This window comes from Oryctolagus cuniculus, chromosome 17, assembly GCF_964237555.1.
Source record: "Oryctolagus cuniculus chromosome 17, mOryCun1.1, whole genome shotgun sequence".
Classification (NCBI taxonomy): Eukaryota; Metazoa; Chordata; class Mammalia; order Lagomorpha; family Leporidae; genus Oryctolagus; species Oryctolagus cuniculus.
In genome coordinates, this window is record NC_091448.1 from 16,506,838 (window position 1) to 16,520,962 (window position 14,125).

Sequence of the window (14,125 nt, forward strand, 5' to 3'; positions counted from 1 at the left end):
CTGCATGTTCTTCCTTACACCTGGGAGATAAATTATCAAATAACTAAACAAACAAACAAACAAACAACCTCATCTCAGCACAGAATGTTGGTTAATAGGCTGGTAAGGATAAAAGGAGTTTGGATAAAAGCAATACCAGAAGTTTGGTGTAGCTCATTGTGACAAACACATTAATGTGAGATGCTAAAAAGGGAAATTAGATGAGGGATATATCAGAACTCATTTTATTTACTACTTTACAATTTTTGTTTTGCAAATTTAAAGTTAATAATAAAAATTCCTCAAAAAATTATCTCACCTTTATAACAGTTTAATATATCTCTTACTGTACTAAACTTTTGGCACTCAAAATCAAGAATAGTGACTATTATTGGCAAATATCCCACATACAAAGGAATTTGCCACCAGAACTACTTAGCACTGAAATAGTACTACAATGCAGATATTCTAAAATATAATTTTAGGTAGATACTGATCAATATAGACAAAGGAAAAGAATTAAAAAGACAATGAAAAATGTGGTGCTATACAAAAATTATTTAGTATAAAAATGAAGACATTAGATTTATAGTAACTTTTAACTAACCTGTAACAATTTCTACTGCTTCCAGCAATTTACTTAGATCAGTCGTTCCACTAGCTGTAAGAAAAACCATAATTAGGAAAAGACAATATGATAAGATAAAAAAAGCTATTAAAATCCACTCACAATTTAATATGATTCAATCAAAGACTCAGATGCAATGATGGCAAGAATCCATTCTATGGTAGGTGGAAAGCTGACTAAACACACTGCTTTCTTAAATCTAATGCTCATACTCCTATGAGTTGATGTTGGTTTGTTTTTTGTTAGCCTTTATTTCTAGTTTAAACCAAGCTTCTTTCAAAGATTTGTGTTGACAGTGAGATTCTATTTTTCATTTTTTAAACTTTTACTGCTACTATTCTTTTTTATTATTTTATTTTTAAAGATTGATTTATTTATTTGAATGGCAGAGTTTCAGAGAAGCAGAGGCAGAGAGAGCAGGGAAAGATCTTCCATCTGCTGGTTCACTCCCCAGATGGCCACAATGGCCAGAGCTGTGCCAGGAGCCAGGAGCCTCTTCTGGGTCTACCACGTGAGTGTAGAGGCTCCAGGACTTGGGCCATCTTCTACTACTATTCCAGGCATTTGAACAGGGAGCTGTATTGGAAGTGGAGTTTCTGGGACTAGAACAAGCACCCATATAGGATGCTGGCTCTGCAGGCAGGCAGCAGCTTTACCTGCTTTGCCACAGTGCCGGCCCCTGCTATTAATTTATTTCTACTATTAACTCGGAACAGCTTATGATATGAGTTCTCAATATTTTGATATCAATATATGTATATGGTTTGGATAAATAGTTCAACCTTTCTATCTTTAAGGAAAAGAAATCATTAGTCAAAGGTAGAGTGTTACGGAAACATGGTTATGTTTCAGTATCAGGAAGGTCAATCAACCCATGGGAACTAAGTGCATTGGACTGAGTGCAAATAAAAAAAATGCGGGCTCTGGGGTGGATTCTTAGCCTAGCAGTTAAGATTTTTATGTCCCTCAGGCCCAGTGCTGGGCTCAATGGGTTAAGCTGCTGCCCATGATGTCAGCATCTCATATGAGTGCCAGTTCAATCCTGGCTGCTCCGTTTCAAATCCAGTTCTCTGCTGATGTGCCTGGGAAAGCAGTAGAAGATGACCCAAGTACATGGGCCCCTGTCACCCACATGGGAGAGACTTGTATAAAATTCCTGGCTTCTTCTTTCAGTCTGGCCCAGACCTGGCCATTTCAGTTACCCTGGCCATTTCAGTCATTTGAGGAGTGAACCAGAGGATGAAAAATCAATTTCTCTTCCTCCCTCCTTCTCTCCCTCCCTCCCTCCCTCCTTCTCTCTCTCTCTCTCTCTTCCTCCTCCTCTTCCTCCTCTCCTCTCCTTTCTCACCTCTCTCTCCTTCCTCTCCTCTCCCTCTCCTACAAAGGTTGCATACCCAGCTCTAGCTACTGACTTCATCTTGCTCATGTAGACCCTGGGAGGCAGTAGTTATGGCCCAAGTTCCTGGGTTCCTGCCATTCATGTGGGATACCAGGACTGAGTTTTAGGCAAGGCTAGTGCTGTGGCATAGTAGGCTAAGCCTCGCCTGCAGCGCCAGCATCCCATATTGATGACTTCATTTGGCAATTAATGAGCTATAGGAACACAGGGAGAATGAGGAGTACAGGATAATAAAAAACATTCTTGCTCTGTTATGGAAAACCATAATTCAACCTACTGAAAGAGAAACCAATATAACGTAAGAAATTATGAAAATGATTTAAATATGATATTAAGAAGTATAATTGTGACTATATTAATCTAATATTCAGGGTAGTCTTCAGCATAACATTATTCTAGTAATATTTCCCTGGGAAAATATGTAAAAATGAAATGAGGAATGGTCATTTGGTCATTTAATAATAGAACTGGTTGAAGATGACTGTGTAGTTAGGAGACTGTCTATCCTAAAACATTCACCCTGTTCCCTATGCATTTCCTAATTTGAAAGTAGTAGTGGGGGCACAGCCAGTTAACACCCTAGCCTGAAGCGCCGGCATCCCACATGGGCAACAGTTCTAGTCACAGCTGCTCCTCTTCTGATCCAGCACTCTGCTGTGGCCTGGGAAAGCAGTGGAAGATGGCCCAAGTCTTTGGGCCCCTGCACCCACATGGGAGATCTGGAAGAAGCTCCTGGCTTTGGATTGGCACAGTTCCAGCCATTGTGGCCAATTGGGAGTGAAACATCGGATCGAAGACCTCTCTCTCTCTCTCTCTGTCTCTCTGTCTCTCTCCCTCTGATCCAGCTCTCTGCTATGGCCAGAGAAAGCAGTAGAAGATGGCTCAAGTCCTTGGGTTCCTGTTCCCACATGGGAGACCTGGAAGAAGCTCCTGGCTCTTGGCTTTGGATCTGTCCAGCTCTGCCTGTTGCAGCCATTTGGCAAGTGAACCAGTGGATGGAAGACCTTTCTGTCCCTCCCTCTCACTCTGTAACTCTACCTCTCAAACAAATAAATCTTTTTTAAAAGTCACAAACAGCCTACCACCACCCAATCACTACAGCCACTAGTTTTGTAACCAGAAATATCAAAATGAGTTAAATGCCCACCTATAACCAATGAGATAATACCTTTACTTTGCTTGTGCATTCAGCCTATATAAGCCTGATGCTCAATATCTCTGCTTTTCTGAGTCTGAGTGCTTCCTAATTTGTTAAACCTCTAATTCTCAAATAAACTGCTTAACTTGTGTCATACAAAGTTTTTCTTTTAGCCTCCAAACTAATAAATGCTCTATTTTAAATTAGGATCAGCTTTCCTTTATCATTGAATAGTGCCATTTTTGTCTTATGAACTATCACTAGTTATACGTATTTCCTTACATAAGTCCATAATTGTAAATTCCTTTGAAACCCAATTGTTATCTATAATTCTTACCACTAAGTGACAGTGACAGATTTTCTGTCAGACTTTCATGTTCCTTTTCTGTGAGTTCAATTCCCAGGTTTTCCAGAACATTGTCTAGGTTATTGATTTTAACCATTCCTCCTTAGGAAAGAAATAGCAAGAATTATGAAGAAAACATAAATAATTTCAAAATATTGATATATCGAGACATAAATTTTTATTTTGTGTGCATTTCATAATGCTAAAAAAGAAAGACATATATACGAGTTATTTATATTATTGAATAGTCTTATATGGTTCACTCAGTAAATCACCTCTTATCATATTAAGAACAACTTAAAAATATTTAAAGTTGAAGAATCACTTAGGGGACTCCAACTGTGTTTAAAGTTGTCACTTACAGTGTTAATAAATGTCAAAAGAGGAGTTTACATAGATTGGCAGATGCCCTAAACAGCACTCTGGCCTCAGAATCAGTCCTTAAGGCATTCAGATCCAGCTAAAAAGCCCATGAGAGTATTTCAGGCATGGAAAGCCGAGACACTCTGGCAAAAAAAAAAAACAAAAAACAAAAAACAAAAAACAAAAACAAAAAAAACACCTAAATGAAAGATCTCTGTGAGTGAGATCCCAGTAGAAAGAACGGGCCATTAAAGAAGGCGGTGCCTTTCTCTGAAGGGAGGAGAGAACTTTTACTTTGACTATGACCTTGTCTAAATAAGGAACTCAAAAGGCTTCCATAGCCTTGGCAGCTCATAACAAGAGCCTCAGGTGATTACTGATGTCATAAATAAGAGTATAAATTGTTAAATCAACAACAGGAGTCACTGTGCACTTACTCCCCATGTAGGATCTCTATCCTTAATGTGTTGTGCTATGTGAATTAATGGTAAAACTAGTACTCAAACAGTAATTTATACTTTGTGTATCTATGTGGATGCAAACTGTTGAAATATTTACTTAGTATATATCAAGTTGATCTTCTGTATATAAAGATAATTGAAAATGAATCTTAATGAAGAATGGGATGGGAAAGGGAGTGGGAGATGGGATGGTTGTGGGTGGGAGGGAAGTTTATGGAGGGGAAAAAGCCACTATAACCCAAAAGTTGTACTTTTGAAATTTATATTTATTAAATAAAAGTTTTTAAAAAATAAAAAAGAAAATGCAATTTTTTCCTTTGCACTGCAAGAAAAGCTTATTTTAAAATAGTTTTTAGAACATTCATACCAATGGTAGAACTGTCCCCACTGGCACACAGGGAGAACACTGAGCAGGCCTGTACCCAGAACAAAGTCATGCAACAGCTGAGAGTGATACTTGGAGTTTCTAACCATCAATGTTCTGCATTATTGCTACATATAAAAAGTACACTGAAATTATAATGTATTGCTCTATGAGAGTATAAAAAACAGTACATTCACTAATTCACTACAAAATTCCCCAAAGAATATTGCTGACTGCCATTTTTCCAAAGGTATAGAATGTCATGAGTTCCACTGATACCTGCAAGAGACTTCACTCACCCTGTACTAAGAAGTGGAACCTATAACCATTCCTCTTTCCCTTCCTACACCCTTGTCTTCTCTTATTGTAAGGAGTGCCAAGAGGAGAGGGGGAAAAGCAGTATGGCCATATATATATATATAAAATTAAAAGACATTTGGGAAAGAACATATAGAAAATAACATGAAGACTCTTAATTCTTGGAATAAAATTATATTAAAGATCATTTTAAGATTATTTGTAAAATAGGTAAATTTGGAGAACAAGTATCTACTATTCTCTGTATTATACTGTCTGTATAGAGATCAAGTGATTCTCTGAAGTTGCTATTTAGAAATATTCAATAATGAAAGGACTCCTTGAAATGTCAAATAATGGGTGATTACATGAAAGTATGGTGTAATGAATGTAATGAAATGAGAAATCTAAATATAAAGATGTAAATACAACTAAAACTAGTTGTATAAATGCATGTGTTAATGTAGCATATTTTTCTAATAGTCATGCTTCTTACATACCTTTCATAGACTTCACACCATCCAACAATCTCTTCTGATACATCTTTCCAGCAGCTGTAAGAAAAGGCATAATTTATATGAGAAAGAAAAGAATAGGATGGTCACACAGCTATAAGGCAACTGGATAATTCTAGTAATAGAGTTTTTTTTTAAGGGCTTATTTATTTAAAAGACAGTTACAGAGAGAGATGGAAAAACAGAAAGAAGAGAGATCTTGAGATCTTCTACCACATGTTCACTCCCCAAGTAGCAGGAGCCAGGAGCTTCTTCCAAGTCTCCCACGTGGGTGCAGGGGCCCAAGGACTTGGGTCATTTTCTACTTCTTTCCCAGGTGCATTAGCAGCGAGGTGGTTCAGAAGTGGAGCAGCCAGAATTCAAATCATTACCCATATGGGATGCCGACATCACAGGCAGAGATGCTACATTTTACACTACAAAACTGGCCCTAAGAAAAAATTTTAATGCCTTCTCTGGGAATTTTGTCCTAATGTTCATCAAATAAAAATTAGTTTTTAAAAGAAAAACTTAGTGACAAAAATGTGTATAGTGTTTGACATCTGAGGAAACCACTGGAGAGACTCTATCATTATTCAGAAATGACCTCAACTCTTGTCTGTCCCTTTTCTTTCCTTTTTCCCGTTCTTAAAATAATCTCTTGCTCTCTTGTGGCTAGATCATGGCTTCAGATCAGCTCAGCTCCAGCCGTTGTGGCCATTTGGGGGAGTGAACCGGTGGGTGGAAGACTTTTCTCTCTCTGCTTCTGCCTCTCTGTTACTCAGCCTTTCAAATAAATAAATCTTTTTATTTATTTATTTATTTGATAGAGTTAGAGAGAGAGAGAGAGAGAGAGAGAGAGAGGTCTTCCTTCCATTGGTTCACCTCTCAAATGGCTGCTACGGCTGGCACTGTGCCAATCTGAAGCCAGGAGCCAGGTGCTTTTTCCTGGTCTCCCACGTGGGTGCAGGAGCCCAAGCACTAGGGCCATCCTCTACTGCCTTCCTGGGCCACAGCAGAGAGCTTGGACTGGAAGAGGAGCAACTGGGACTAGAACCCGGTGCCCATATGGGATGCCGGTGTGTGCCACAGGCAGAGGATTAACCAAGTGAGCCACGGCGCCGGGCCCTCAAATAAATAAATCTTAAAAAAATAATCTCTTGCTCTCTCCTTCATATCATTCAGACCTCAGTAACCTGTATGCTTAACATGGTTACATTTCTGTCAACTCTGATAGTTCAAGAGCTTGGTGACTCCCGCATTAAATCGACATGATAGAGAACTTACCTCTCCCTGGTCATTTTCAGCACCTCTTAGAAGGAATAACTGAAGAAACAACATTATAAAATTGCCACCAATGACCCTCAATACCAAGCTCCCTGGAAAGGCTACACTGGCATTCGTCGGGCTCACCATCGGTGGGAATGGCTTCCTGCAGTTCTGCACATTCTCCTTCTGTGAGCTCGATCCCCATGCTCCCCAGAACGTTGGGCAGATCATTGGCATCGACCTTTTTTCCTTTCAAAAGACAGGGATGTTAGTGCTTGACCACTCTGAGGACCTCTAATGACTGTGAATTATAAACATTTCATTAACTGTGCTGTATGACTTTTTACTTGAAGTAGTGAACAAATAGAAACATACACAACTTACACATATTGTGGAACCACAAAAAGAACCTCAACCCTGATTTAATGAAGGAAATAATCTTTTAACGATGGATTTGTGTACCTCTAAGGCAACAGAGCAGTAATTTTGCTATCAAGATTGTCCAGAAAATTACACTTGTCCAGAAAATTTACAGTTCTGGCAGGGGAAATTAGCATTGGGGCTGCTCTTAAATATATGATTATTTCCTTTATGATGAAATTAATATGAATATTCTGATCTCTATTAAAGCTTTCACTTAATTTCTTATTTACTCTAAACTGTTTATCAAAATAGATTTTTAATCAAATTTTTAAATATAGATAAAGTCCAGTATAAGTCTTTAAGAGGATACATTTGATGAAAAAGTAACAAACTATACTCGTAGGATAAACTGCAAAAGTATTTTCAAAATTAACACAGTATTAGATAATTTAGTGTTAGAGTAATTTATTACTCACCAGTAAAAGCTTTCATTTCATCCATTAACTTTTTCATATCAACTTTCTGAATAGCTGTTAAGAAAATATGTAAATCAAATATACTTCATTGACACTGATTAAAAATAATATAAAATAATAAAATGATATTTATAGAGCCTATAATTTTTGTCTATGTTTATTCCTCTTGGGAAGCTAGAAGTTCTAGATTATAAGCACTGGAACTTTGGTTCATTTAGCTATAGGAAATATAGGAAAGTAAACCTTTAATAATCAAGATTGATTTACAAAATTAAGTCAGTTTTTCCAACGAGTCTACTTAATGGCTTCTGTGCTATGGAAAGCTCTCTACTGTTTAAATCAAGCACAAGAATCAGGAGTTACAACTTGTCATGTACTATATATAATACTTCCATTGGAATTTAAAAATCATCTCCTTATGTAGTGAGCTGATATTTAGTAGTTGTTGACTTTTCCCCCACATAGAGTTTCTTACTCCTTTATCCTACTTAAATAATGATTACTCCAGAGATTAATGTGAGATATTTTATAAAGTAGAATCTCTACATTTATTTGTGAAATCTATTTTAGAAATACATTACATTGAAAGTATGTTACATAGATAGAATTAACTCAGAAATCCAAGATATTCTAGCATCTCAGATATATTTTCCTATATTGGATGAAAAATGATTACAAAATGTTCATTTACAAAATACCTTATTGATTTTTCCTATTTATAAATGATAAATATTTATAAGACTTCATATAATTGGGAAACTCTGATACTAAGATTATGACAGAAAAACATTCCCAATAATTGAACCATTTTTTAACAAAAGTGACCAGAAGAAAGCATCAGTTGTCAACAGTATTACTAAACCTAGGCTGAGAGGAATTTTGTTCTCCATTTTCTCCTGTATCTAAAAAAATCAAGCAGGCCATTATTATATTTTGGAAGATATACTGAACTATTATGAATATAATTCCCACACTATAAGATCCACCTACTTAATGTGCACAGTTACATGCTTCTAAGCATGCAGAAAACAACTCCGCAACCATCACCTGAGTCTAATATCTGAAAATTTTCATCACTGCACCTTCCATCCAATATCCCATAGTCACCAACTCCAGTCCCAGGAAATCCCATCTATACTCTGTCTCTATAGATTTACCAATTCTGGACATTTCATATGAGGTGAGTCATACAATATGTGCTCTTTTGTGGAAGGTTTCTTTCATTAGAATAAAATTTTTACTGATATACCATACTTCAGTCAAAATTAGATTTTAACCATATTTTGGGGTTTGCTTCTGGATCTTTTTTACTTTTTTATTTTATAAAGGGAACAAATTTCATATATTTCATTCACATAGTTTTAACTGCATAATCATACTTCCTACTATAACTTTCCTCTTCCTTTTTTCTTATTTTTCTTCTAATTTGTAAAATGACATACATTAATTTTTAATAATCATAAGCTTAATCCTTCACTAAATAAAAATTAAACAAGTAGTAAGTAAAAAAACAAGATGTCTGAGAACATGGCCTTTGGATCACAGATTCTGAGTTCAGAAGTGGGATATTATGCAGCTTCATAATAAGGAATAAATCCATACATCATGGCTTAAAGGTTTGACAGCTGTTGGCTCTGAGAAAGTGAGGTAGCACCATTATATGGCTATGGAATGTGTACACCATCATGTTATAAATAATCTCTCATCTTTGACCTGCTCTTTTCTCTTTCATTGTCCCATTTTTTTCTGCGTTAACCTTCAGACTGTTTTTCATGTTGCTCTGCCCCCACATGTTTGTCTTTCACTCATTTTTATAATCCTGTCCACCTGATCATATTTTTTTGTTTCCGAAGGTAGAGTTGCTGACACATGTAAATAAAATGACAAGAAAGACTTTCACCTCATTTCCTTTCTGACTTCATTTCTAAGTTTTTATAAATATTTTAATGGCAAATATACTTTTTCAGAGATGACCATATAGACATTGACAGCCTCAGGTTATCCTGATTAGTTCAAAGATTTACATGCTCACCATCAACAGGCAGTTTCTCTATTAAATCTTTTCTCTCCATTTCTGTAAGCTTCATTCCCATGTTTTGCAAAACAGTGTCCAGTTTAGTGACATCAACAATCCCTCCTTAGGAAAAACAGAGGAATATAATAAAACAGAACAAGCATAAAATGTGACAGAAGTTATGATTTACTGTGAATTATGAATATTGGTTTCACCGTGAAGACTAAGGTCCAGTGAAATATGATCAATTGTACAATGATTGTCAGTAATTAAGACTGAATTGAAATTTCAACCCTATGTTTTCTAGAGGAAAAGTCAGCTTATATAATTTGCTTTCAAAGGATTGATGAAAGTGCTAAACCATTCATATAATTAGGGAAAACTAAACTCACAGCCTGCTGATGGTAGGAAGGAATTACCCTTATTTCCTGAACAGAAATTCACATGGTCCTTTCCCCCAAATAAATTTATCAAATAATTTCTAGTCATTCTATTTATATCTGTCAAATTTGAAATATTAAAATAATAAAAATTTGATAATGATATCATTGGCATCTGTGTATCCACCTAACCTCCCTCATGAATAAATAGTACTGATATAACAAAAATATACCACAAAATCCTCTTCATTCCGTTCTTTCTCTCCTTTACCCCAAAGGGTAACACTATTGTACACTTGATCTTAGCCAAAAGGACAATAAGTGATAACTATAGTGTTTATAATTCCTGTGAACATTTTACATGTATGAGTGTGCTTCAAAAATTCACAGAACAAATGCATTATTTTTAAATTCCACTTTCCCACGAGCTTTCTAAGTCTTCCTCATACGCATGAAATGTTTTGTATAACATTAAGTTCATATGTATCACATCATAATGTGAGTTCACTTTTGTATTCTTCATTCAAAATTTGCTAGTTTTGTTATATTTATTCATGTTGAAACTTGGAGCTCCTCTTTGTCGCTCCCCGTCTTCGTGGAGGAACGACACAGGACCCTGCGTTGTTCTTTCGTCTGCTCGGCCCTCCCCGGGTTTGCTGCTGGTTCTTCCCGGGTTGGCTACTGTCCCTTCCACCTCCGTGGAAGGGCGGTTCCCCCTGCCACATTCCCCACTTCCGCGGGGGAGCGGCACACCGCCGGCCGGCTCTCTCGGGGGCTGCACAGGTGTTCCCCTTAGATGTTCCTGGTGCATGCCGTCTCTCTCCTCCTTTATAGTCCTCCTCCGCCAATCCTAACTCGGCTGCCCACACGCCGAGTACGCTGCTCTCCTCCAATCAGGAGCAGGTCCTGCTGCCCATTGGTTGAACTGGAGGCAGCTGTGCAGAAGCCGTCTCTCCCTTCTCAGCGCCATATTGTGGGAGAGCAGATGCATAGAATAAGTCTTAATTCCAGTAACTCAGTCCAGTCCGGGTTGCTCCCCACACTCTTCACTCATTTGAACTATTATTCTATTACAATTTAGTTCCTGCTACATTTATTCATTCTCCTATAGATGAAGATTTAGGTTGTTTCCAATCTTTGGCCATTATAAACAATAATGCATTTATATTCTTGTACATTTTTCCTAGTAGACAAGAGAGTCTGAGATACATAAAAAGGAATGGGATAACTGCAGTGAATATTCAAAGAAAGTGAAATATGCACAGTTTTTACTTCTTGAGATTTTAATTGTTCAATCTATTCATATTAACCAGCAATACATGAAAATTTCCATTGTTCCATATCATTGCCAGCACTTGATATTGTTTGACTTTTATAATTTATGTGAATCTAACATGTGTTAAGTGGTATGAACTTATATTTTATCATTCTTTTAGTTTGGATTTCAATGATCATTGGTGATATAAATTACTTCTTTAATACTGATTGGCCTCAGCCAGTGTCGTGACTCACTTGGCTAATCCTCCGCCTGCGGCACCGGCACCCCGGGTTCTAATCCCGGTTGGGGTGGCAGGTACTAGTCCCGGTTGCTCCTCTTCCAGTCCAGCTCTCTGCTGCGGCCCCGGGAAGGCAGTGGAGGATGGTCCAGTTCCGTGGGTCCTGCACCCGCATGGGAGACCAGGAGGAAGCACCCAGCTCCTGGCTTCGGATCAGTGCAGCGCCAGCCATAGCAGCCATTAGGGGAGTGAACCAAAGGAAGGAAGACCTTTCTCTATAACTCTGTTTCTGTCTCTCTCACTGTCTAACTCTGCCTGTCGAAAAAAAAATACTGATTGGCCTCTGAAGGGTCTTCTTTTTTATCCAACGTCCATTCTTATGTGTGTACACTTTAATAATTGTTGTTTGGCTTGTTCTTACTGAATTCTTGTAGTGTTTAATGCACTCCATAATTTACTTGATTGGTTTTATGCCATAGAAGTATCTTCTCTAATTTTTCTGTGTCTTTAAAAAATGTTATTTAGCGGCCGGCCCTGCAGCTCACTAGGCTAGTCCTCCACCTGTGGCGTTGGCACCCCGGGTTCTAGTCCCTGTTGGGGCACCAGATTCTGTCCCAGTTGCTCCTCTTCCAATCCAGCTCTTTGCTGTGGCCTGGGAAGGCAGTGGAGGATGGCCCAAGTGCTTGGCCCCTGCACCCACATGGAAGACCAGGAGGAAGCACCTGGCTCCTGGCTTCGGATTGGCGCTGCACCAGCCGCAGTGGCCATATGGGGGGTGAACCAACAAAAGGAAGACCCTTCTCTCTGTTGCTCTCTCTCACTGTCTAACTCTGACTGTCAAAAAAATGTTGTTTAGCTTGTATTGTCATGCAAAAGCTTTTATTTCTTATATGATGCAATTTATGTGTCTTTTTATTAGTTTCCTTTTTTTCCACATTTTTCATCTTCCGCTATTGTGATGATTTTGTGTATGCATTTATAAATAAGGTTAATATTAATATAAACATCTCTTTTTGTGATATCTTTATTATACTTGAAATTATGGGAGAAAAGTTAAAATAATAAAAGCACTGAATTACTCTTGAATTTCAGGAAGAAAGAAGCTGTCAAATATCGTATTTTAAAATTGTGGTATAGTAAACAGAATATAGCAGGCTGTGCCTTAGGAGGAAAGCTGAATCCGAAGTGGGGTAGCCAGGACTCATATCAAACACTCGGATATGGGATGTGGCCATCTAATCAAGTGGTGACTTAGCTGCTTGTCAAATGACCACCCAAGTTTTGATAACTGAATACACCCATGCAATTTTGCCTAAAGCAAGAAATTAAACCCATCATCCTAGAAAGTTCCCTCAGGCCCTTTCCCATTCAGTCTCTAGTTCATAACCAACCACTTGATATCATTATAGATTACTTTTCCGTATTCTTAAACTTCATTCATTCTCAAAGGTTTAATCAATAAATTATGTGACAATCCTATTTAAAGCTCAGTATATTTTTGACCATGTGATTGAAAAGAATACTAGTTATTAGGCACAGATTCTATGTATTTAATATGCACACTGGTTCAAGATGGTTAGCCACAATATTCAACTCTTCCTTATATTTACCCTTGTGTTCTATTACGACAAAAGGATGGTAAAGTCACCAACTATGATTATACTTACCTATTCCCTACATGCCTCCAACATATTAATGTTATTTTATTAGACATAACAAAATTTAAACTTGCTAATATTTTACATTCTTAAATGTATTATGTTTATGTTGGGGGGGGTGGTACTGTGGTACAGTAGGCTAAGTCTCAGTGGGCACTGGTTTGTGTCCCAGTTGCTCCTCTTCTGATCCAGCTCTCTGCAATGGCCTGGGAAAGCAGTAGAGGATGGTCCAAGCCCTTGAGCTCCCGCACCTGCATGGCAGATTTGGAAGAAGCCCTGGCTTCTGCCTTCAGCATGGCCCGACCCCAGTTGTTGTAGCCATTTAGGGAGTGAACCAGCAGATGGAAGACCTTTCTCTTTGTCTCTCCATCTCTCTCTCTCTCTCTCTCTCTCTCTCTCTCTGTAATTCTACCTTCAAATTAATAAATAAAATCTTTAAAAGAAAGGTTTATGTGGGTTTAACAACTTCTTTACTCATATCACTCTTCAGAATTCTTTTTTGGGAGTATTTTTTCCTTCATGATATATATCCCTTTAAAATTATTCATCATGATGATCTGTTTTATCAAAGTCAGCATTTTTTGTCTTAAAATTTGTAACTTCTCATTCTGAAAATAAAGATAATAAGGTTTTTCAGTGGAAACCCCATGTTGACAGCTATTTTATCAGTATTTTGAAAATATTACAATATGTTTCTTTACACTTTTTGCTGTTTATAAATCTTGTATCAAATTATTATTTTATTGTAGCTACTCAGATTTCACTCTTGTTGATTTTAAGGTTTCTGTTTATGTGTTTTGTGGTTTTCCTGTGATGTATCTGGACAGTGATTTCTATTTAATTATCCTTTTCACGATCCATTAAATTCCCTATATTTTATGATTCATGTCTTTCAACAATAATGAGAATTATCAGTTCTTTCATATTGGTATTTTCCTTCATCCTCTTTTTTTAAGATCTTTGTAATACTGGAAAAACCTGCAGATTTATCACTCTAACC

At 37.4% G+C, this 14,125-nt stretch overlaps 1 protein-coding gene across 34 annotated transcripts in view; it reads right to left on the reverse strand.

Annotated features, from left to right (window-relative positions):
* EFCAB3 (EF-hand calcium binding domain 3) overlaps positions 1 to 14,125 on the reverse strand; it is a 649,184-nt gene that overhangs the window by 352,360 nt on the left and 282,699 nt on the right. For 32 of the 34 annotated variants that reach the window (XR_011383437.1, XM_070060541.1, XM_070060535.1 and 29 more), the window contains 6 exons: positions 9,610 to 9,714; positions 7,578 to 7,631; positions 6,883 to 6,987; positions 5,476 to 5,529; positions 3,482 to 3,592; positions 587 to 640 (listed from right to left, as the gene is read on the reverse strand). Coding sequence is in view for 33 of the 34 variants with exons in the window: in XM_070060541.1 (XP_069916642.1) it covers positions 587 to 640; positions 3,482 to 3,592; positions 5,476 to 5,529; positions 6,883 to 6,987; positions 7,578 to 7,631; positions 9,610 to 9,714 (483 nt within the window). In the remaining variant the exon portion in view is untranslated. Of the gene's footprint in view, positions 1 to 586; positions 641 to 3,481; positions 3,593 to 4,724; positions 4,807 to 5,475; positions 5,530 to 6,882; positions 6,988 to 7,577; positions 7,632 to 9,609; positions 9,715 to 13,566; positions 13,734 to 14,125 lie in introns of those variants that run through there. The other 2 variants (XM_070060552.1, XM_070060553.1) reach the window with 2 other exon arrangements.